The following is a 26,130-nucleotide window of genomic DNA, read 5'->3' as shown; positions in this document are numbered from 1 at the left end:
TGTTTATAATTTGTATATTGTTAGAACTTGCTTACTAAGTTGAAACTTCGATGATAATAAGTCAATCTTTATTTAGCCGATTGATAGAATTTGTTTGTATTTTAAACTTCGATGATAATAAGTCAACCTTTATTTAGCCGATTGATAGGATTTGTTTGTATTTTAAACGTCGATGATAATAAGTCAACCTTTATTTAGCCGATTGATAGGATTTGTTTGTATTTTAAACTTCGATGATAATAAGTCAACCTTTATTTAGCCGATTGATAGGATTTGTTTGTATTTTAAACGTCGATGATAATAAGTCAACCTTTATTTAGCTGATTGATAGGATTTGTTTGTATTTTAAACTTCGACAACTTTATTCAGCACGTAGATAGGATCTCTTTGTATTCTGAAACTGTATAAAATATTAAAGAATAATATTTTTGTTTAATTACTATTCTATTTTGTTTATTTAGTTCTAACCTAGTATTTCCTTTCTATTATTAAATATTTCGTTGTTTATTTTTCTAGTCTTCTTAGAAACTATTATATTAAACTTATATGGCTCTCGTATGGGGTCACGGCGCAGCGGTTCAGTGGTAGATCGTTCACCTCTGGTGTGAGGCATCCCTGGTTCGAACATCATCGTATCCATGGACTTTCCCATGGATTTTTTCCACATTCTCATCCTACCAGTTCTTGTAGTTATTCACGTCCATTACTCATCCCTCTCCTTTACCCTACAAGGTAATACCCGTAGGTCTGTTTATTGATTTAAAAAAAATTAATAGAAAATCATAAGCTAATTTTGTATTTTTAAATTAATAGTTGACTTTCACAACAAAACTTAAGGATGTGCAAGAGAAATGTATCACTCATCATTATTGATGGAAATGTTTATATTTTTTTTTCTGTTCAAATAGTAATCCTAGTACTACTACTGTGAAATAAATAAATAAAACATTTGTTACTTGGAATTGGAATTAAGGGTGTTCACTACAGCGAAATTAAACTACCGCTAATTTTAAAGCTTTTCTGTAATATCTTCAAAACAAATAAAAATATTCGAAAAACAGAAACGTAGTAAAGTAGACAATACGATTTTGCACGTGATACCGTTATTACAAGTCATCCATCTGCTTTCGATTTGCAACTGTAGATAGATTTAGCATTTTTTGCTGGTTCTGTAAATAGCGGCATACCAAAAACAGATAGGTGAATTGTGCTAAAGGTACCACATGCAAAATCGCATTGTCTAGTTCACTACGTTTCTGTTTTTCGAATATTTGCATTTGTTTTGAAGATATTACAGAAAAACTCTAAAATTAGCGGTAATTTAATTTCGCTGTAGTGTAGACCCTTAAGCTTATAGTCGGAGTCTTCACTACAAAAACTGAGTTTCTGGCAATGCTACTTCTTTGGATAGGACTTTTTCTAGCATATGAAAAAAAGAATCTAGGAACTTGTAGCTAATTTAAAAATACGAAACCAAGACTGTTCTTTCAGAACCAGTTCCAAATGACAGACTGTTTTTTTTTTTTTTTTTTTTTTTTTTAAGTACTGTTCGTAAGTTTAAAGCGAATATCAATAAATACAGCTGGGAAAGTACATTTTTAAGAGTTTAAGAGTTTCTTAGCACGCCAGTTTGTAAGAAAAATAATATACGGTTAGACCTCGATAACTCGAATTACTTGGTATCTCTTAATATTTTTCACATTCCCTTCAACTCTCTATAACACTCAATGTTAAAATAACATCTGTAACTCCAATATGTTTAAAAAATTACAAACCTCGATAAGTCGAATTTTAATGGTTTCATAATCATATTTTAAAACCTCGGTAACTCGAACTTTCGTATCTGCGAACCTCTGCGAGTCTCAGTTTTATCTCTGTAAGTCGAATATCTCTTTGACGTGTCGTCGATCACTCGAAGCTTTTACGTCCTGTCCTGCTATTTCTGTCATTGTTGCTGATGTATACTATATTGTGTTTTACTCTTGTGAATTATTTATATTTACTGATCAGGTTATTTAATTTAAGAAACTTTTACAAGTTCGAATTATGGAGGTTGAATGAATAAAACTTCGAGTTATAGAAGTTCAATGAATAAAATTTCAAATAATAGAGGTTATATAGTAACTTTTCATGAAGAACGTGGATCCCCGGTATCTCGAATTTTTGTTGTAGCCACTTTGATAACTCGAACCTTGATTACTCGAAAAACTCGATAACTCAAAAATTTTTCTCTCTTTCCTTTAGCTTCGAGTTATCGAGGTCCCACTGTATTATTTTTATCATATTTTATGTTTATAATATAAATTGTTTTTCTTGACTTTTTTCGTTAAACTGAAGTAATATTATAGAGCTCCTTCGTGACTAAGCGGTTAGCGTACGCGCCTTTGGTGTGGGAGACCCGGGTTCGATTCCTGGCGGGAGTTGATGTGGTTAATCAGTAGGTCCCGTCACATATAGCCTCGCTGCTGAAGGGGACATTAAACTAAAAATCAAAATGAAATCAAGTAATATTGTAGGATTCACTTATTTATTTACTGCCCTAGTAACTGGGAAAAATAGTTCATTATACAATCGGATCATGCTGTATATATGTGAAGGTATGAAAGAGCTATTTTGCTTGACGTTTCATGTATATTAGAACTTGCATCTGATGTTTTCCATAACTGCCAAGAAAACAGCTGTATTTTTATTTATACGTGTGATAGAAGCTGCTGTTTGCACGTGGATCAGAGGAATTTCTGATCACCGCTTTATGGTAGTTCATCTCCTTTGACAACAGAGTGCGTGGCGATCGTTCTCCCTTAACAGCCGCATGGCATGCTTTAGGGAGTTCGTTTCACTGTGGCTGAGAATAGCAGTTACCGGTGATTCGTGTTGGATTTCCCTTGCCTTGCCTTACTCTTGCTTCATTCCGGTGAATAACAACAGTCCGTACACGTAGGCAAGAACGGCTAGCCGGCAATACCAGCCACACTGTTTACATTTTTTATAACGAAAAAGTTCTTCAGTACGAAAAATGTAACCCCTCTCGAATGTATATATAATGTATCGAACTTGTGAAACATTCGTGGACTTACAGATATTATTCTTAAAATCATGATACTGGCATCTCGTGTCGACCGTGTGTTTATTGTTGTGTCTGGTATTGTGTGAGAGAGGGATGTGAACTTTTTTTTCTTTCTTCAACCGCGCGCAACTAGTGTTTCCGTGGAACGCGTTTTTCGGTAGACTTCAAAACGTGAAAACTTGTCTCACACATTGGTAAAAAGAAGAACATAAAAATCTAATGTGCTCCGTGGTGTGTCTATCGCAAGACTGACTCGTATGTGGTGCCTACAAGTGGAAGTGTATGTAGTATAGTTAACAAATCTACGTCCGCCCACTGGTGCAACTATACAAAAGTAACCTCGCCCAGTTTAAAATGTTCTGTGTGCTGTATGTATTGCCTACGTGAACGAATTCTGCGTGGTTGCATACTGTGGTAGTAGTGTATCGTTGCTAGCCGTAAACTTTGTGTGAGTCTTATTTCCGTGGACTTGGTTGTCTTCTTTTTTTTCTGTACATATATTTGCAAGACGCCTGGTGCAGGAGAGGGGGGTAGCAAAACAGGACCCAGCCCAGAAGACCACATACGGCAGAAAGGAGCTACCCTCCTTTTAAGGTGACTCGAACCGTCTCGTCATATTCTGGTTTACTTGTATCTCCTCTTCCCCCTCCCTGCCGGAATTGGTACCCTCCGCCCATCAGGTCCCCTCCTACACGCCAGGTACACGTACAGAAAAAAAAAAATTGTGCGATCATTGGAAAAGGACGCCAACACACAAGGTGGACACATGTGATCCTTATGTAGATAATGTGTTGGTGTGCGTGTGTGTGTGTGTGTGTGGATATGTGTTATTGTGTTGGCGTCGAATGGGAGCGACTTTGGATTAACAAGACTTTTGGAGATCAACAACACAGTCTTTCGTTCGTCTTCGGACAGGACGGTGATACAGTGAGTGACGAGATAGCCTCGCCTTTAGTAGTGGTCCCTCAATACTGAAAACAAAAATAAGCCTCGCCGTTTTATTTTTTTCTTTCTTCCGGTCGTGAAGTGTGGTCATAACGTGTGAGTAAACAAAAAAACGTAACGTCATCGCTGTGCTTGTGGTGCTAAAAAAGAAGAACCAACATTTACAGAATTGAGTAACAGGAGAAGTTGTCATCATTAAAAAAAGCAACGATACTTACAAGTTATCAACGGGTGATAACGTGAGTCCCACTCAGTCAGTATTTGCGGATGCATCTTCCACTGTGCGGCTAAATGTTGACACCGTAATAACAAACGAGAAATATAGAAAATGACAACACAATCATATTACAAGGATCGCTTAGGATTTGACCCTAACGAAGCTATCAACAACGACTCTGGATTAGCCTACGACACGAGCCAACACGGCTACGAAGAGAACCTGTCCAAGTTTAAAGGTTTGTGGAGTTTCTTTATTGCCCAATTAGGTACGGTTATTTATTTATTTTCTAAGCTTGCAGCCTTGCGTGTGATGTGTGTTCCTGCTCGACGCTGTCTTTGTTTGGCATAACAACTGTTTTTACTAGCATTGTCAGCATGCACATACAGATCTGTATAGTATGACAGTAAGTAGAGTTAGCGAAGTAGTTTATAGGCCTGTGTATATGTCGTGCACTACAGCTGTAAATTTTTAGAGATAACAAGTGTGATTGTTTTGTAATAGATTCACGCGATCTGTCGCTGATATACTTTCTTTTGTCTTATCTTTCACCCAAATTTGGAAACAAATACTCGAAAAGAGTTATCTTAATACATATTGAGAGATTATCATATTTTATTGCTTGTTTCGTGTCTGACACAACCAAATAAGATACTTGTTAGGTTTCTTGCTTCAAAAGGCTGGACATTCTGACTGAGCGGTTTTCTATGACTTTATCAAGCGAATATCGGGATGGTATCCTTTAAATGGTTCATTGCCATTGGTTCACTTCCTTATCAGTGTTTATTTGTTGACTTTAGTGCCCCTTTACAGCACAGAGGCTATTTTATTTAAAAAAAATATGGATCCATGGTTTAAAAGTGGAAAAGGAACCACCATAATCCATTCAAATTTCAATGCTCTCCTGCTTGGAGTTGAACCCGGAACCACGTACACCAAAGGTGCGCGCGCTATCCACTAGACCAGCGTGGAGGGCATTTCCGTGTCATTGTTGTCATTGGTTGAAATGAAATCTTTCCGTTTAACGTCCCATAATTATGTCCCTTTAGGCTAAAGGAGACGATGATTAAAGCAAGTGAATGATGATTAAAGAATTGGTGGAATGAGAAAGTGGGAGGAAACGAAGGTAGCCTGAGACAAAACTCACGGACACAATGTTATCGACCACAAACTTACTTGGCCGACCACCAGAGACCCCACACACCAGAGGGAAACGCTCTACCGCTGAGTCACTGTGCCTCCCTTGTCATTGATCGTTAACTAATTATTCTAGTGTAAATTGGTGTCGATGTGATGGTAATTATTAAATTATTAAATATTGTTAGAGAATCCCGTAGATTCTTGTAGGTTTTTTTTTTTTTTTTTTTTTTACCCGAATAATGTTATCAGTTTGTTTGAAATTTAAGTCCCCTTTTCCGTACGAAGGCTATATAAGACATTATCATACAGTTTTATCGTGAAATTAGTACTATATAGACTTCTACCGGGAATCAAATCTCGATAGCCGTTTATTTCATGAGAAAGTTCTGCTCATATATTGACGTGTTCATTTTCGTTTGTGTGATGACAGGGTCACCCCATTGATTTGCGGGACGTGGGTCGAAATCGAGAATAAATTGCAGAACCAATAATATTACGTGAGATTCCATATTAAGCGTGAATAAATTATTTTGCTACAACTTTTGACTTTTTACAAAGTTGTAAAAATGTCTTATTAAATGATGATCTATCATCTCTATAAATATTTTGAATTCCAAGTATACATTAGAAACACTAACTTGTTACTTTTTAGAAACACTAATTTGTTACTAAGATAGCAACCAGGGCCTAGAACTGAACGGTATTCATCAGGTTATGGCGTATGCTGATGATATAAGTCTAATAGGGGATGATAGGAGAATAATAGAAAGAAATGCAGACGTGTTATTAAACGCTTGCAGGGATATGGGTTAGAAGCAACGACGGAGTGGATACTTTCAAATATCAAAGATCAGTATTAATCAGTATTAATTGAGTATCTAAGATCAGTAAATTAACAAACCAAAACTATATTCACGAAGAAATTAAATGTTGACTAAAAGCAGGGAATTCTTGTAATTTAGTTCAAAATCTTTCGACGTCGCGAATTTGTCGAGGAATTTGAAGCTTAAAATATATAAAAGGACAATCCTGCCTGTTGTTCTGTATGGTTGCGAAACATGGTCTCTTACTCTGAGGGAAGAACGTAGACTGAAAGCATTTGAGAACAAGATCCTGAGACGAATATTCGGACCCAAGAGGAACGAGAATAGGGGATGGCGGAAACTTCATAACGGGGAAATGCATAATTTATACCGTTTACCGAACATTGTTAGGGTCAAGTCGAGGATGTTCAGGTGGGCTGTGCTTTCAAAGTTTTAGCTGAAAATCCATTTGGGAAATGATCATTAGAAAGACCTAGGTGCAGGTAGGAGGACAATATTACGATGGATCTCGTAGAAATAGGAATACAAAGTAGAAACTGGATCCAGTTGGCTAAAGACAGTAGTCAATGGAGGGCATTTGGGAATGCGACATTGAATCTCCTGGTTCCATAGTCAATGTTGCAATGCCTGGGAGCTACCGCCTTACTTGCCCATCCACGAGACGGGCTGTGACATAGGGTTTTGGACATAAAAAATGCCTATAGAAGACCTTTTTGATGAAAGTGAACGAAATATTTACAGTTATTGCTGTATGCTAGATAGGTTGAAGATAGTGTCTTCCTTACTAATACATGAAAGAACGTGTGTGTGTGTGTGCGTGTGTAGCATCAGATTTTCACATAGAAAAGAGTCGCCTAAACCCATCAAATATTGTATTCGGATAGATATTCACTAGATCTAATAGCGTACGAAGCCATATTTTCTATTTTCGGCTTATGAGGGGGAAGGGGGAATCACACGTTCTGGAGCTTCAAAAAGAATGGAGTAAGTCAGACCACTCAAGGTAGACAACCCAAAATTACTCTGCTGTGTTGCATGTTGCATAATATTCAGTCCGTGTGAAGAACAGGAACTTCCGCTGGTTTGAAGATAAATAATCTAATTATTTTAGAGATAGCTGTTACAGAAAACAAACGAAAGTTTTTTTTTATTTATTTTTTTCTCGTAAATGTTAGTTGTAATAAAGTATGCAACCTACTTGTGTCCACGCGTGTGATTAGTAATTGAAAAGTCTAGGACAGAAACTATTAACACACTTTCCAGAAGTTGTGAAATGCTTTTGGCAGATTTCCTCTGGATTCCTTATAAATTTGTACATGGTTTTTCCACTTACCAATTTAGTTGGTATTTTTCGTGTCATCTAATACACAAGCTATTGAAATAATAGGATCTCACCAATATCTTTATCTGCCATAAATCTCTGTAAGTCAACAGTACAACATAGCACACGTTACGCTATTTCTCACTCTTCGTATTAATATTCCAAGTCTTTATTAGTAGTATTAAAACAGAATTGTATCTTATGCTTCTTTCAAAACCCAATATTTCTGGGATATTCTCAGGTTTTATTATTTTTTCGGCAGAACGGTCATTAGTAAACTATCTGTTGGGTATTATCACGTTATTAAATTAAGACGCCAAAATTGGGCGCCGTCTCGTCTCGAAAATGAACTGTAAAAGCGATGTCTCAACTCAAAAATGTACATTTCTCTATTGGAAGAGCTGTCTCAACTCGAATTTTATCAGGAAGATTCTGTCTCGTCTCGTTCTCATCCCTATTTCTTTTTTTTTTTTTTTTCTCTTTTTTTTTTTTTTTTTTTGAGAATGTAGGTGATAGTAATTAACAGTATTGCTTAGCGTCTTTTCAGGTGCAGAAAAACACAGGTTCAATATTACATACATGTAGTGTCTTGAAGTATCGGACCCCGACCCCTCCCAAAAATGGACTCCTTCCAACAGAAAATTCCGGGAGCATGCTTTGTATAGGCCATGAAATGTTTAAATCCATTGAAATCTCGAATTCTATTTTTTTTTTTTTTTTTACGACCATCATACTATCTTCTCCCCTTTCGTTTTTCGAAAATAAAATAAGAAAAAAAAGTATTAGGAACACAGTTAAAATTCTTTAAAAAGACATTTTCTTTTATGTTTATTAGTACATTTTTTTGTTTTTGTTTGTTTATTTTAAATTCATTTATAATAATGAGTCATCTTCATAAATTTGTCACTGAATTTCCTTTACACCCTGTACAAGACGTCTATACCAGACAGAATAATATTCTTGTATCTTTTTTTCCGTTGTTTTCTTTAATATAGAGCGGAAACCTAACATAATATTTTTCTTCTTTTTAAAGTTCCGAACGATTTGCCCTCCTTTTAAGCATGTCGTGACGGAGGTTTATAACGTCAGACAAATGTATGACAGTTGTGTATAATATTCTTTCTTTTCTTGGTGATGACTCTTGGTGCGCTTTCTTTCAAAAGTAAATAAATAAATGAAATAAATTTTTAAAAGTATAAGGAATATAGCTTTAAATTTAGCATCTATTTGTGCAGATGTTAACTCTCAAATAGAACATAAGAAAATATTTACGGTTGGTAGGGGGATCTCGAGAGTTCACATTCAAGCAGCGCCGTAACTTAGATTTTTTTTTTTGGGGGGGGGGGGGGGGGCAAGTATTAATACGTATATTCGGGCCCCCTAGAAAAAGTTGTTTTTCTGATTCTTGAGCTCCCTCTTTCCATCTTTCTCTTATTCTTTATTGGACCCCCGGAGCGTGTGGGCCCTCTCACACAGCAAGATCTGCGGGGCTTTAGTTACGCCCCTGGGCCCGTTCCATACAAGTTAATTAAGGGGCCAATATTGACAAATCTCAAAGCCATACGAATAAATATTATTTCTAGGGCCCCTAATAGTACACAATTTTTACTGAAATGGATCCACGACTCATTTTTGTTTTATTTATCTTTCGTGTGCTGTTTTGTTTAGGTAATGTAGTAAGCCTGTTTGGTGCTTCATATATAATTTCATGTTCGTATCGTATATAGAGTAAGAAAATTTTGTCCACAAATGGCCCCTCTCGAACGGCGTGAAGCTTCTCAGGGGGGTAGTTGCCTTCTGCCCCCACAAGTTACGGCCCTGCATTCAAGAGAAGTTTTTAGGGTGAAGAAGACATGATAAATGTGTGTGAATGATTATAAAGGAATGGGTGGAACGAAGAAGTGATGGAAGCAGACGGAAAATACAGATAAAATACACGAACACAATTATTATGAATAGTATCTATCATAAACTTATATGAAGAAAGAATTGAATTATTCCCTGCGACGTGATTCTATTTAAGTTTTCACGCGTTATCAGAAAGTTAAAAATAGTGACTTCTGACATTTCGAATGTAATGTAAGCAATATTTTTACCTGGCTGATAAGCCTGAAAAAACTTACTACGGTGAACTTACATATACGGGACACGGTGGCTCAGTGGTAGAGCGCTCACTTCAGGCGCTAGAAGTTCCTAGTTCGATCCCAGGCTATGGGTTTGTGCTGAGAAACAATGTGGGTTTTTTGTGTTCTCCCGTTTCCTCCTACATTCTCATTCTCATTCTTAGAGATTATTTACTTTCAATAATCGAGCTCCTTCGTGGCTAAGAGGTTAGCGTACGCGCGTTTGGCGTGGGAGACCCGGGTTCGATTCCCGGCAGAGCTCATGTGGTTCGGATTCCACGTTAATAATTAGGTCCCGTTTCATATAGCCTCGCTGCTAAAAGAGGTAAACTCAAAATCAATTCAACTCAACTTTCAATAATTATCTGTCTGGTTGTTTTCTTATACCTACAGAACATACCGTGGTACGTTAAACTATATATTTTATTCCATTTTTGGGTGTTTGGAAAGAATACGTGAACAAACTTTGGGAAACGATTCCTGATATGAAAATGACAGACCAACGTAAGTGCACAAATAAGCCGTTTTGGAGTTTATAGCGTCTCTGAAAATCGGGATGAATGCTTAAAGGTCATAACTGGAGAACCAAATATCGGACCAAGGTCCAGTAGAAGAACGTTGTAAGTATTATGAGCCTAGATTTCATTAATGTAAGCAGTAAATATGGGATAGGGGTAGCCTCAAAGCAAAGGATAAAATTCATTAGGTCCTGTTCAACCAAATGATGATAAATCAGGAGCTGAGAACTGATACAAATTCCGCATTTATTGGTTACATTAATTGAATTTAGGCTTAAGATAATCACAATGTTCTTTTATCCAAAATTTCGTTCCCAGTTTATTATCTTTTATAGGTTAGGGACCCTATAACTCCAAAATGACGCATTTGTACGTCCACGTTGGTCTATAATGCTTTCTTTCATGTTTTTGTGTGAAAAATCTTTTCCCCAAACTTTGTTGATATTTACGAACGATCCTGTGTATGTATAACGACTAATGTGATTGTCAACGGTATTTCACGTATGGCTCGAATGTCAGTCATTTTTTTTAAAGCTTTTCCCGAAATAAAGAAATTAGAGTTGTGAGACACAAATTGCAGGAATTGCAAACCGATAATTATGCTTATATTCATGAAAGAAAACGCTTTAATATAATTGTTTTATAGCTCTTTTAGAAAGAACTAATTTTCTTTTCGGCGAAATTCGTTCGTGGACACGATGTGTTAGGAGTAATAGACCACACTTGAAGCTTTCCTTTCAAGAGGAAGTTTGAGCAATTATACACGGAATCGGTTATGTCATTTTTCTTCTGATTTGCCCCGTTAACTGGTTTCAGTTATTATTTTTTTTAATAGACCAACAAAGTAAAGCAAAAAAAGTAGCAGTTCCGCGTTTCACCAGTAAAATATGCATACAACGATAAAGAGTAAGATAAGGCTATATGTCAACAACACTTTATTTCAGTTAAAAGTAAAACTGACTTAATTTGCATATTAGTTCTTAGAGACTCAGTCTGTGGCTATTTGAGAATGCGTTTTTGAAGCGTTACCCCCTAGAGCGAACGCGACCAAGGTGGCTACTTGGTAACTTTACTTTCGGCAGAGTTATAAATTATACTGTGAACCAGTCAGGGTTTCCAGGTTTTTTTTTTTTTTTTTTTTTTTTTTTTGCCAAGTCCAGGTCTATAATAGCATAGTTCCAGTACTCTGCACAAAGCATCTGCAAAGCAGCTGTTTCTTGCTAAAATCTCCTTGCCTGGCAACACGTCTTTCCCTTTTTTCCCCCTTCCTTTTGACATATTTTAAAAGCAGACAGTCTCTTGTTCCGAAACGCATCAAATACGCTCGAGCTGACATTTTCTCTGCGTTTTTATTGCTTTCGCGCTTCTGATTAGCCATCCACATTTAAATACATGGTCAGCGTATTCCAAGCGTACGCATGAGCAATAAAAAACGCTTTGTAAACGCTACAAATAGCCAGGGACTTTGTCATACTCATTTCGCAGTCGTTGATACTTACGAGGTGTGTTCAAAAAGAAACCGAACTTTTGAAATAGCGCGCCAACCGGCAAGGGGAGCGCGCTGCGGTACTGAGCGCACTTAGCGCCAGGTTTAGACAACAAACTGCCATTTGCCTCGTTTCGCTATGACCGTTAGTGTGCCTCGCATGTATCAAAATGGTACTTTTGTTTGTTAGCTTCACGAAAATTTTGAACTTATTTCTCAGTTATAGAAATCTTAATATTATTTTGAAGATAAGGGGCTCAGTGGGATTCGTAAAGGGAGAAATGTGGAAGTAGTGGAAAGATTACTCGTCGATAGAATGTAAACAAATGGATGAGTAAACACTCGCAGAATTGGGAAGAGAAAAACAATCCTGGTTAGGTATTATTTGAATAGAATTCTTTATAGGGTGTTGCAACTAAAAGTTCAATAAGGGGGAAAAAAAGAGGAAAAGAATGTAATTAATACTGATATAAAAGACTACTCCTTATGTCAAAATGAAAAGATTAGCGGATAATATTAGTGCATAGAATTTGTAGAAAATGACGTTCCTTTCAATTCTGGAAGAGTTGAAATAATAATAATAATAATAATAATAATAATAATAATAATAATAATAATAATAATAATAATAATAATAATAATAATATATAATAATAATAATAATAATAATAATAATAATAATAATAATAATAATAATAATAATAATAATAATTATTATTATTATTATTATTATTATTATTATTATTATTATTATTATTATTATTATTATCTACTGTTTGAGAGTTAAAACTCTAACTGCCAAAATTTGAATATCATTTTTTCATAAATTGAGAAGCTTTTATTCAGCAGCATCATTTTAGATTTTGGGGAGCACGGTGACTTAGTGGTAGAGCGCTTACCTCTGATGCAAGGGGCTCCTGGTTCTATCCCTGGCTAAGTAAGTTTGTGGTGGACAACATCGTGTCCATTTGGTTTTCTCGGGATATTCCCATTTCCTCCCCGGTGGGAGCTCATGTGGTTCGGATTGCTCGTTAATCAGTTGGCCCACGTCACATATAGCCTCGCTGCTGAACGGGACGTTAAACCCCATTTCCTCCCACTTCCTCATTTCACCAATTCGTCCATCATCATTCAGTTGCTTTAATTATTGTCTCCCTCAGCCTACAGGACGCAATCGTGGGACATTTTAAAATGAAATATTTCATTTCACTTTGTTTCCATTTAAGATTTTGCTTTTAAGGAGGGAATGAGAACACTCCGATAGTAAACTTTCACGTTTCTCATTGCCAGTGGCGGATCCAGGATATGATCAAGGGAGGGGCGAAAACCATAGTTTGCAGCTTTATCCGGTGTAAAGCAGGATTGAAGCCCATTTTATCCAGTGTATACCTGAGCGTCAGGGGGGGGGCACTCTTCTACCAGGAATCAAACCTAGGACTGCACAGAAAAGAAACATGTGTATTAGTCACTCTAAATAAGGAACAGTATCTTTCTGTTTGTTCATTGAATGTAATCAGCGACTCAACTATATAGGCTAGTTGTCGGCCAGGCAAGAACTCGCGTTAGCGCCTCTTTTTCCCCGACCAGCCAATCAAAATGCTCTCCGACTACACCAGATATTGATATTACACAGTAATTCTCCTATTCCATTTTTTCTTCAAGTGGTTTCAAAATTGCAGTACATAATTTATTTTTTAGTACAAGATAAACCACCAAAGTAATTAGTATTTGATTGCCAAATAATATAAGAGTAGCATGCTCGACATATTCTTATAATCTTATCATAATAACTGCGAATCACAATGTTTTTAGAATTATATCGAGATGTGAATTGTGTAGAATGGATTAACAGTCTTTTTCTTTGGAATAGAATATTTAATTCTTACAAACAGTCAAACTGTTGTCTCGAGTATTATACTCAGACATTTTGCAAACCTCTGAGAATAGATCTAAGTTAAATGAAAACAAAAAGGCTGGAACTAAAATTTAACTTTGCGGGCTGTTTTGCCTGCAAACGTTTTTACACAGTCCTCAAAAGATGGCTTTGAAACTAACTTATGCACTAAGGATATGATCATAACGTTGGTGAGTCGTTGTTGTCTGAGGTATTTTTTTTTATAATCTTTAGTTTGCGAAAACTCCTTTCCTTGCTTTATAGCGAAAATAAATATTTGTCCAGTTTTGAGCCGCCCTCAATCCAGCGCCCGGGGCACTGAATGTAATCGAGTTCAGTAGATGCAAAATTACAAGTGAAAAAGAAAAAAATGAAATGAAATCGTTAAGTTTTATCTCCCACGGTTATGCCGGTGATGATGAGAGAGGAGTGAAATGGTGGAATGAAGAAAGTGGGAGGAAACGGGAGAACCCCGAGAAAACCCACGAGCACGGTGTTTGTCCACCGCAAAGTTCACACGGCGCGAGCTGGGATCGAACCAGGGACCCCAAGCACGGGAGGTGAACGCTCTACCACTGAGCCATCGCGCTCCCCTAAGTGAAAAAGATGTATACGCAATGACTGAATAGTATATTTTCTGTATGTTCATTAATACCTTTTTCTTTTAACCCTCACTAAACAAGAGCATTTTATACAGAAGCATGTTTTTCTAATACTCGTATAACCGCTGGTAGTGACTGAATGAGCTAACATGTTTGTGTGTAAATTGTGTTGATGCACGCAACAACTTTTCATTGACTTTGTTCTTGTTTTAATACAGGCTTTGACTCTTTCTTCTTCTCAATGAAATGTGTAAAAATATATATATATATTCTCATGAAATGGTTTCTTTTTTGAATTGCTAATGAACTTTTTCTCAATTGTAATGATGGATATTATGATAAAATATTGCTCGTAAAATGTGTTTTCCTTTTTTAAAATAAAAAAAACGTAAAGCAAGTTTAAATTGCCATCGGTTTTAATTGTCAACTGAAAGTAGGTCATTTTCCGCAGGTGACATACTTGAAAGAAAGAAATATGGCATTCTTGTGTTGCTTTTTTTCTGTATTATTTTACACTCTCGATTTTATTTATGTATTTATTTCAATATGGAAAATGAATTTAGAGGAAAAGTGTTTCGTCTTTTGTATCTTAGAATTCACTATAGTTGAATAACATTATTTCAAAGATCTGTTTTTAGCCTGTTGGAGAGCTTGGCTTTCAACAGTACCGGTATTGCTTCAAGCGACTATGGTACTAGAAACGAAGTATTTAATGGCGAAAAAGGTTATTATAGTATTCAATACAATGGAGAAGGCGACTATAGGAGTGAAAAACAGTTATTTTAACGGTGGTAAAAGGTGTCATGCGTGTGAAAATAGTATTTTGAGCGCGAGAAAGCGATTATGGGCGTAAAAACAGTATTTAACGTTGAAAAAAATGATTCTGGAAGTGAAAACAGTATTTTAACGTCGGAAAATAACTATTCTGAGAGTGAAAACAGTATTTTAACGTCGAAGAAACCGATTCTGGGAGTGAAAACAGTATTTTAACGTTGAAAAACGATTATGGGAATGAAAACAGTATTTTAATGTCGAAGCAACCGATTATCGGAGCGAAAACAGTATTTTAACGTCGAGAAACTGATTATGGGAGTGAAAACAGTATTTTAACGTTGAAAAAATGATTATGGGAATGAAAACAGTATTTTAATGTCGAAGCAACCGATTATCGGAGCGAAAACAGTATTTTAACGTCGAGAAACCGATTATGGGAGTGAAAACAGTATTTTAACGTTGAAAAAATTATTATGGGAATGAAAACAGTATTTTAATGTTGAAGAAACCGATTATGCGGAGCGAAAACATTTTAACGTTGAGAAAAGCTGTTAAAGAAGTGAAAACAGTATTTTGTAGGCGAGAAAAGCGATTATAAGGAAATGAAATCAATATTTTAAAATAGAAAAACAAACAACGGAGAGGAAAACAATGTTTTAATGGCGAGGAAAGAGAGTATGGGGATGAAAAGAATATATTAATGGAAAAATTGTGACTATAGGAAGGTGTTCGATATTTTAATGTCGGAAAGGCAATTATCAGAGTGAAAACAATATTTTAATAGCAAAAATGCAATTATGGAGCTGAAACCCTTACTCTACTGGTAACAAACGAGAGAGGCTACAGCTGTCTTGAATCCACACATATGTATACCTTCAGTATATACACTGCTCCACAAAACTTAAGCAACTCGAAGAAAGTGGCAGAAAATAAAACGACACGATTACTGCACCAAGTATAATGAACAATAAGACGGTCCAGATGCACAATGCAACACAAATGAAGACGAACAATACAGTTAGGATGTACAGAGTGACCAAAAAGTTCAGCACAACGATACCTGAACAGGTGAAGCTGGATTGTGCAAGGGCATTGGCAGTCAAAATGGAGTGTGACCACCACGAACAGCTATACAGGCACGACATCTGACCTCCATGCTGCAAATCAGAGTGTTTATCAAGTCTTGGGGCAGATGGCGCCACTCCTCGAGGAGAGCTGTTTGCAGGTCAGGGAGAGTGCGTGCTGGTGGACTGCGCTGCACTATTCGCCGCCCAAGAGCATCCCACACATGCTCGATGGGATTAAAGTCCGACGAATATGCAGGCCATGCAATACACGTAATGTCTTCGCTCTGCAGGTACTCGGACACAAGATGTGCACGGTGTGGGCGGGCATTGTCATCCATGAACAGGAAGTCTGGGCTAAATGCTCCGTGGAAATTGCGCACATGTGTATTGAGAATTTCATCCCGGTACCGTTGTGCTGCCAAAGTGCCACATTGCACAATATGGAGGTCCGTTTTCCCATCCAGCATAATTCCACCCCACACCACAATGGAACCACCGCCATAGGACGGCCGTTCAGCAATGAAGTTTGGATGATAGCGTGTTCCTGGCTCTCTCCACACTAAAGTCCGACCAGAATCAGACGACAGGCTGAATCTCGACTCATCGGAGAACATGACACGCGCCCACAGGTGTTCCCCCCATGCAACATGTTCCTGACACCATGTGTAACGCGCACGTTTGTGCTCCAGTTTCAATGGCACACACAGCACAGGCCTTCTTGCATACAGTCCTGCTCTATTGAGCCGTCGACGAACAGTTTCACGACTCACGCGTTGTCCTGTAGCCTGAAACAACTCATTCGCCAGTTGAAAGCATGAAGCTTGACGGTTACGTTTGGCAAAAATTGTAAGAAATCGGTCCTCAACGGCCGACATCTTCTTCGGACGGCCTCTTCCATGACGTCTACTGACTTCACCTCCATTTTGGAAGCGACTCCACAGCCTCGACACAACACTTTTGTTCACGTTGAATTCCTGCGCCACTTCCACTTGCGATCGGCCCAATTCCAACCGTCTAATTATTCGCCCGCGGTCAAAGTCACTCAAATGTCGTCTACCAGCCATTGCAAGGTGTGTACCCCACACAAGAATCACTAACTCAATGCTTGGAGCCTCGGACACTACTGGGCTGTGGTGTAAGCCTCATGGCATAAGTTGTTCACCGCGCTTGCAACGGTGCTGCTTATGCGATAGAGTGGGTGCTCGCCTTGTCTGTGTGTCTCTGTGTATGTGCATGCCACTAACCAGTGTTGAATGGGCCTTACACGTCACTTATACCAAGTTGTCTCGAGTTGCTTAAGTTTTGTGGAGCAGTGTATATTCAGGCGATGTTGAAGTTCTCTTATTGTTCTCTACAAAGTATTCTTCGTACCAACGTGCAAAATGTCAGGTTGTCTAAATGGGGTTTGAAAATAACATTATGAAACCGCATATACACCATCTTATTCGATGACCTTTTGCCATTTTTCTGGCAACGCAAGAATCCCGTTGTGGTAGAAATTCTGTGATTTTAGGCCAGAAAAATTGAGAGTTAGTTTTCACAGGCCTCTCTTGAACCTAAATTAACACGGTTCAGGAAGTTCTGCAGAAAATGAAACAAATGATAGTCTGACGGTGCCAGGTTCGGGGTATACGACGAATCCAAGTTCTTTCAATCTCCGACGGGTCGTTTAAAGAAGTATGCGATCTGGCGTTGTATCATGGTATGCGATACTCTTGCTGTTGACCAGTTCCGGTCGTTTCTTTTGAATTGCTAAGTGCACTTTGTTGATACTAAAGGTCTGAGTCTATCCTTCTGCCCTGCAGCAGCAGCTCCTGATGAACGATGGCCTTCTAATCTCACAAAACGCACATCACAACCTTCCTGGGTGGCATTGTGAGCTTTGCCACAGACTGTGGAGCGTTTCCTCACTTTGACTACGATATTATTGTTGTGGGCTATTCACTTTCCATCATTCGTAATCAACCGCTTTAGAAATGGCTCAAGTCCGTTAAGTTTTACTAGATTCGCAGATGGAAATTTGATCGAGTAAATGTTTTTCGAGTCAGATCATGTGGCACCCATCAAGCTTCTTTTTATAGCCAGCTTTCTCCAAATGGTTTCACTCTGTTTGGTGATGGATGCTGAGGTCATTGGCAACGTCATGGCAGCTTAGGTGCTAGTCTTGCTCGACTTCTGCTGTAATTGGTCGCCCACTGCGAGGAGCATCTTTGACATCGAAATACCCGGAATGAAAGCGACTGAACTTTCTTTTAATTGTTGCTTGCTTTTGACAGCGTATCTTGCTATAAACAGCACAGATTTCTTCACGGGCCTGTGCAGCATTTGCGTCTTTTCTCGGAATAAAACTGTAAACTATAGCGCAGTTTTGGAGAAAGTTCACACACATTTTCACGGTGCAATACTTTGTCTGATTAAGAGTTCACCATTATTTGCAGATGCACTAGCTTCAACTGTGAGGTGTCGAATAATGTTAGACCTGGACCGCTTCGACTCATATACCCTGAGATTTGAGACTCTAACGCCATCTCGTGCGCAAAATGCTTAGTACTCTTAGACTACCTGCTAATAATAATAATAAACATTAGATTTATTCCGATAGTATGTGTCATTTTTGTTCTTGGTGGGATGAAATATTACTTTACGAGCTTTGAATGTGTGTGGATTTTAATTACTAAAGTTAAGAGTTGTAAATTTCATTTTATTAAAGATTCACAAAATAATTACCATTGTGTTGTGAATCGTAAGAAATTAATGCTTTATACGTATATTTCATCTGCATTTTCGTCGTAAAACAAATTGAATTTGTTTACTTTTAATTTTGCCATTATTTTTTGGCTAATATAATATGCTACCATTTCTTGTTGGGATTTTGTGAGAAAGACGGGTTTGTGCCACTACTGTGACGTGTATTGTTACTAGACCGTAACAAAGCAGCCACCTGGCTCGTGGCGTCTGCTTTCTTCTTTTTCTTCCTTATACAGTATTTTCCGTTGCAAAAATAAAAGGGGAAAATGAACAGCTTTCGCTTTTTACCAAGGCTGTTGTATTACTTGATATTTATTAGAAAACATCCAGAAAACAGACTTATAGACAGCGTTGTCAGCAGTGCTTAAAGTGAGGCGGTATGAGCCGGTTATGCATCCGAAAGTTAGAAAATCGGCCGGTATGGCATACCGGTAAAAATAACATATTTAAATTGTAATTTGCATGTAGAAAAAAGAAAGATTTTACACAGTAATAAGTACGATGTTAGCATTGAGTCAACAAATATGTTTGTAGTATCAAAGATTTCGTTGCTGCTGCTTTGAAAAGTTAATAATAGTTCCCTATCACCCTATTCCATTGCAGAATTTGTGCTTTTGATTTTTTTCAACATTTGTGAGAGCGATTCCATCCCCCTCAAACAATTCTAACTACTGTACTGTGCGCCTAAAATGTTTAACCTGGATCCGTCTGTGATATTCACAGGACTCTTTTTTTTTTTTTTTTTAATTCAAAATTATTCTTTTCATTTTTTCTGGAGTTCTGTGTTTACAACTATATAAGAAAATTAGTGTTGAACATGAGACGAGACCAGAAGAAGTTTTTGAAAATGGAAATGAAATTGGAAAGAATCATTAAATATTAGATACTAGAGACGAGACGAGATTGCCTACAAAGCCTTGCAAACGAGACGAAAAACATATGAACATATATGTGTTTTCTTGTTTTAATCCACTTAAGGCCGCGTTGGATCGCTATGTTATTGTAAATACGATGTTTAAGTAAACGTACCATCGGTGTTCTTCCACATTTAGATCGCCGATATGGTCAAGCAAAAGTTTTACGAAAGCCTCTGCTTCTTTCCCCACTTCATAATCACTATTGCTCAACAATCAATTTGGAGGCAGAAATCTAAAGGCTAGTTCAACAATAGAAAGCCTAAGCCTTGCAAGCCGCTTAGGCAAGCCTTTTACACTTTTATATTTCGATATTCAAAAGTTTTTAAGTTCATTTAGTTTAGAGAAGGGAAATTCGGTTCCTTGCCGGGACTAGAGCCTTTTTATTTCGAGTATGCCCCTTCTGGCGCTGCTGTCAATAGTATGTGCTTTCCCGTACCTCCCTCGAAAGAGGAAAGACAAGTTGATGTAGCCGAGACCCTTCATTTGTTGGATGTGGACAGAATTGTTACATTTAATTATTTCACGCGCTTCGCTGTGCACCGACTGGTTAACCATTCTAGGTCGTCCACGATCTTCACTCGCCAAAGACCACACGACTGAATGACAAATTGGCGACACAGTCGAAGAAATTCACTTCTTTCCCCAAACCAAAAGGAAAGTTTCCTCCATAAGATGGATGGCGAGGGTGAGGTCGAAGTATGTTTCACAAATTTTCCTCTCTGCAGCAAGAATCGTGTAGCTATGAACGCATTTCCCTTCGCTCCATCTACATCCGCAGAGTACGAACGGCCTGCCAGGTAGGATCAGTTGCCTTTAGAGAAATCGGTTTCTTGCGCGTGAGCGAAGAGTAAAGGAAAGTTATACGAGTAATGACAGCGCATTTTCGGGTCCCTGGAGCCTCGTTCCGTAATGGTTTGCGTCAACGCAGCTCAAATTTTGTGTTTGACAGTATTTTGCGGGAATTGGCAGAGCTTTATAATTACTTGTTTCATTATTTGCGTTACGTTGCAAAGGCTCTTAAAACTTAGCCTCCTTCATTGGCTAATCGCCTCTTTCAACGTTCTTCATTGCTAGCACAACTCCCATTTACTCTGGTGAGTAGTGTTACAACTTATCCAAAATTGATATTTTTATAAAAAGGCCTTGTGTCCATCTTAAACACAAATTAAACGTAACTTTTTACATCATCATAAAATAACATAATGTAACATTTCTCGTTAATTTATAATAAAGAATTAGACAGCCTTGTAAGAAAGTTATTTTTAATTTGTGAACTTATCCAAAGCGTAGGTGTAACTGAAAGGAAACTAGGCTCCCTAGCAATAACTCATTATTTCAAAGAGGAAGAGTTATTATTATGAATGTACAGGTGTTATGAAGGGTTAGTGGTAGCTCAAACCAGCAAATCAGTATATACGTCACTGATGATAGTGGAGCGTGCAACATTTACATATTACTTCTCTCTCTCTCTCTCTCTCTCTCTCTCTCTATATATATATATATATATATATATATATATATATATATATATATATATATATATATATATATATATATGGTCATATTTGTTCCATACCGTCACCTCATCTGATGTCACTTTAAGCACTGGTTGTCAGGGCCGGAAAGCAAATTCTCTGTAGATCTATTGTAAAATATTTGTAAAATTCCATATTTTTATTAAACTTTTCTGGAGAAATAGCCTATATGTAATAATTTCTGTGCTTATCTCAGCTGTGTGCTAATTCTTCAACATAGGATGTCAATTTAGCTCATAGATATTGTCCAAACTGACCTTTTTGCAATATGCAGAGGTAATCACACTCAAAAAATCAATATGTTCTTTTCTTAACCACCTACCTAAAAAGACAATGATAGAATACCCCGAAACCTTAAATTTTGAGAATTACTCATTAATAACAAAGCGAGAGAATATAGAGGAAAGAGTAGCAGAGTGGAAAACTATTTTGAAACTCAACTCTAGGCTTTTTTTTTGGGGGGGGGGCAGCAACCAATTCTTCAAACATTTTATTGAAACAGTAAACAGTGCATTTTTTTGAAGCTTGAAGCTAGTTCCTTATTGTAGCAAAGAGTCTGTTGATTTTCTTTTATATCTAAAGCTTGTATTGACATCGGCGTAACTCGAGGGGTTGCTTGCCCCCCCCCCCTCCGCCTTGAATACCGTTGAACTACAGGCTCGAACTGTGGTTGTTGCAGAAGTAAGAGGTAATGTTCCCCTTAGCAAAATATTTGCATTCCATAAGGGGTCGCGGTGGCTCAGTGGTAGATCGTTCACCTCTGGTACGTGGGTCCCTGATTCGATCCCAGGTCGCGTGAAGTGAACTTTGTTGTGGACAGACAAACACCGTGTGCGTGGGTTTTCTCGCGGTTCTCCCGTTTTCTCCCACTTTACTCATTCCACTATTCATTTACATCTCATCACCGAGGTCTCCTTTAGCCTAACCAGCATAAACGTGGGACGTAAAACTCAAATATTTCATTTTTTTAAATTTGCATTCCATATTGCTATGAAACTTTGTAGAACTGGCAACTGTGCTTGTAGTTTCTATCTGTTTTGAGAATACGTGGCAGATCAATAAATATAAAACTTTTTTTAAAAAAATATTTTTTTAAATTTTTGTTTTATAGTGGTAATAATAATGTTAGACGCTGAAGATTTTGAAATACCTTAATTTTCTGGAAATTTTATTACGAACACTGCTTGAAGATTGTTGACGAGATTTTTTTTTTTTTATACGTAATCAACCAAAAGTGTTTACTGGTATACAGTTTATTCCTTCTGGTGGAACAAGGAAAAGTCGTTTCCTGTTTTTTTTTCAGTTAAGAAACCTGTTTCCTGAATGGTTGTAACCTACTGAGTTAATTCAGGAACTGTTGATAAAAACGTTGCGGTCTCGTTGCATTGACTGGATTTTAAAAACTTCAGGCGCGGTGCAAATTCTATTACGAATTCAAGCAATTTGTGTAGATGAGGGGGATGGTTATAAGAGTTCTAAATTTGGAGTTGGAAGGTCTTAAGTTCAAACCCCGTGGCGATTACCTGAGTTTTTCGTAGTTTCACCAGACGAGATATTCTGGAAAGTCCTTGACCGATTTTCCTGTTCAGAAATAAACTATTTTGACTATTCATAGGCAGAAATGAAGATGTTCGCGCCAAGATGTATTTTTCCCGCCGTTTTGAGATATAGTAAATTATTCATATCTATGTTACGAAACCAGCATTGTGTAGAAAATAATACTTACAATATCATCATCATCATCATCAATAATAATAATAATAATAATAATTCCTCGATGAGTGTTGGCCAGGATGTCAATATAATCATAGGTATTCTGTCATTATTGGCAGATCACTTGCTGCAGCTGGAAAGCTTCCATGCTCCACAGTCCTCCGATAACCTCTTCGTCTTTACGTACGATTTCTCTTTTTTCATATCGTCCATTAATTGTAGTCTCCTTCGTCCCATCCCTCTCTTTCTTGCCACCATACTCTCTAGCACGTCCCTCATGATACAGTTTCTTCTTAGCCAGTGTTCCAATTAGTTTTTCTTCCTCTTCTTAATAATATCTAAAATTGTTCTTTTCTCTCCCACCATTTCTAATACTCTCTTATTCGTTTTCCGCTCGACCTAACTAATTCTCGCCATTCTTCTTCACATCCACATTTCGAAAGCTTCCAGTAGTTTTTCGTCATATTTGCGTAATGTCCATGTTTCTGAACCATCGAGTACAATACTCCACACAAAGCATTTTATGAGTCTTTATTCTCAACTCTTAGTTCACGGTCTCACAAAATAATGTTTTCTTACTCATAAAGCTTCTTTCACCATTCCTATCCTTGCTTTTATTTTACGTTCGCGTTTCATATCATCACTAATAATACTACCCAGGTATTATAAACTAGTCACCTGTTCTATTTTCTCATGTCCTATTTCTATATTTGATACCAGCCTCTTCGTTCCAATCACTATGGTTTGTGTCTTTCTAACGTTTATTTTCATCCCATATTCTTCACAGCCTTTCCTCATGTTTTCAAATATTATATCTTATTGATTCTCTTCTAATTCTATACAACAAGCGGCATCTGCTTGTTGTATGCACCTAATCATTCTGCCTCCTACCGAAATGCTGTCTTCATTATGTAAGCTCTTTTTCACCACCTCTTCTAGATATATATTACATAACGTAAGCGAGATATAGCATCTTGGTCGAACTCTCCTTCCAATTGCGCTCTGCTATTTACTTGTTGGTTCATATATAAGTTTCTTATGAGTCTTCCATCTTTCCATTCTAACACAAGCTTGCTTAGAACTTCCAACAACAATGTCCAATTCACACGTCAGAAGCTCTTTCTAGGTCAATACACCTCTTTCCCTTTTTCTATAAACCGAGAGAGGGTCAGAAGTCGTTGCCTGAATTGATCCATCCAGATGATCCCAAGATATGAACCATCACAAATGAGTTCCTCATGGATTTTATATATTATAGTATGCAACCAAGCTATACCTAAACGTCAGGTTGGTTGCAAACCATTCGGTTACTTTCAATGTAACCAAACAATTTCACGTGGTGTACACATGACACTTCTGTACATTTATTTATTTATGATTTTTAATGTCTCCGTGCTGGATGTAAAGCTCAAGAACAATCCTTGACCCACGTTCTAGGGTTCGGAGAGAGGGGGGATGTAATTCGCTTAATAAAGATTAAAAGATAAAAGCACTTTCTTTATAATTTAATGCTCTTTATGTGGACGCCGTGGTTTTCCAAGGAAGGAAAAATCTGTTGGTAATCCATATGATAATTACTTACTCCGCTTCAGTTCTCATTAGTTTGGATGACAAGCGTTGTTTTTATTAAACAGCCTTTGTTAAAATTTTGGAATTTAAATTTGATAAATTGATTTGAAACATGTGTGTGTATGTAATATGATGCGCCTAAACTAACATTCACAATGTGTATGTTAGACAAAATATTTTGACACATGATATGACTGATGAGTAACAGAACAGCAACTTCCGGTGTTTTCCAGTGATTATACCTGTTATTATTACCCAGTAATTAGCGATGACGTAGGTTAATTTATTGTATCATATTAGTGGTCACGTACTCGTATTCTGACAAGTACCTTATTTTCTTTAGTATATAGCTGCCACTACTTCAACATTGTTTGAAATTAGTAATTTTGTTCAGCACTTGTTGCACTTCTGAGTTATAACGTTAATTATAAGCTTTGTAGAAATAAAACAAAGAAGAAAGAAAACAACAGCAGTCCAATTACTGTGGAATGTCCGTCAAGGTAGTTTTAATTAACTACATTCAATATTATATAAACTGATTTTTCATAACGACTGACCATAAATCAGATTTGGGCCAGAAATGTCTGAACTCGCGAGCCTGACTTTGGAGCTCAATAATCGAGTATGAGCCGTGAGAGCGTGAGCTCTATACGTAAGTTGATAATGAGCCAGATTCTGAGCAGTGTTTGTAGTTCGAGGGAAATTTCCCTAATCTAGGGAATTTCGTATCTAAATTTGAGCAAAAAAGGGATTTTTTCGCTAAAATGTGAAAATCGAGGGAAATTCTCGCGCAAATTAGTTGATCAATACTTTTCTTTGTTTCTCAAGCAATAGGGAGAGGGGGCGGGGGTGATAGTGTGTGTATGTATGTGTGTCTGTCTATCTGTTCAAAGTAGCATAATTTGTACTCATTCTTGGCTGGGTGTATTGATGCGTATTTTTTTTTATTTTTTGTTAAAAAATAAAAGAAATAAAGCAAAAAATAAAATAACAAAACAAATGTGGTTTGCACTTCCTTCAATGTAGCAAAATTAATCTTATCTATCACGTAATTTCTGTCATAGGAACAGGACACTCAATAAACTAGGGAAAATTTGGTAAGAAAAGGGAAAATCTTGTGTCGAGGGAAATTTTCTTAAGGTCTAATACTGATTCTGAGTTCAAGCGAGTGGGTTCCCCAATAAGGCTAGTGAGCGCGAGTTAGTAAGGGCCCCATTGAGAATAGTGAGCAGGAACATTTCTGTGGATGGCGCGACTGAGTCCGGTGAACCCTGATTAAGCACTGATATGTCGGGTGTTTCAAGAGTCCTGCCATAAGCCAATTCCGTTATGAATAACCATTGGCATGATAGCCCTTATGGGCCTTAGCCACTTATACGCCATCTCTTAACGGCCAGCTGAATTACGTCCAGCCCAGCGACGAACACACACAGCCACCGCGTTGCTTTCTCTAACAGATGTATCAGAAGCTTTCTAGAGATCTACTGGCTGTCACGTCGTTTATTCACACACACTCCAGTTTGCGTTGAGTTGAGTTGAGTTGAGTTGAGTTGATTTTAGTTTAGCGTCCCTTTCAGTAGCGAGGCTATATGAGACGTGGACCTACTGATTAACGTGGAATCCGAACCACATGAGCTCCCGCTGGGAACTGAACCCGGGTCTCCCACACC

General features: G+C 37.5%; 1 protein-coding gene across 9 annotated transcripts in view; it reads left to right on the top strand.

The window, feature by feature from the left end:
• Positions 1–2,859: 2,859 nt before the first annotated feature.
• Positions 2,860–26,130, top strand: part of shot (dystonin-like protein short stop) — a 620,212-nt gene continuing 596,941 nt past the window's right edge. For 4 of the 9 annotated variants that reach the window (XM_081739920.1, XM_081739887.1, XM_081739913.1 and 1 more), the window contains exon 1: positions 2,860–4,467. In XM_081739920.1, the coding sequence (XP_081596046.1) occupies positions 4,341–4,467 (127 nt within the window). In that variant the 5' untranslated portion in view covers positions 2,860–4,340. Of the gene's footprint in view, positions 4,498–26,130 lie in introns of all 9 variants that reach the window. The other 5 variants (XM_081739904.1, XM_081739868.1, XM_081739864.1 and 2 more) reach the window with 3 other exon arrangements.

Source organism: Thermobia domestica, chromosome 2, assembly GCF_964235325.1.
Source record: "Thermobia domestica chromosome 2, izTheDome1.hap1.1, whole genome shotgun sequence".
Taxonomy (NCBI): Eukaryota; Metazoa; Arthropoda; class Insecta; order Zygentoma; family Lepismatidae; genus Thermobia; species Thermobia domestica.
Note: the sequence above shows the minus strand (reverse complement) of the source record. Positions and strands in the feature narration are given on the sequence as shown.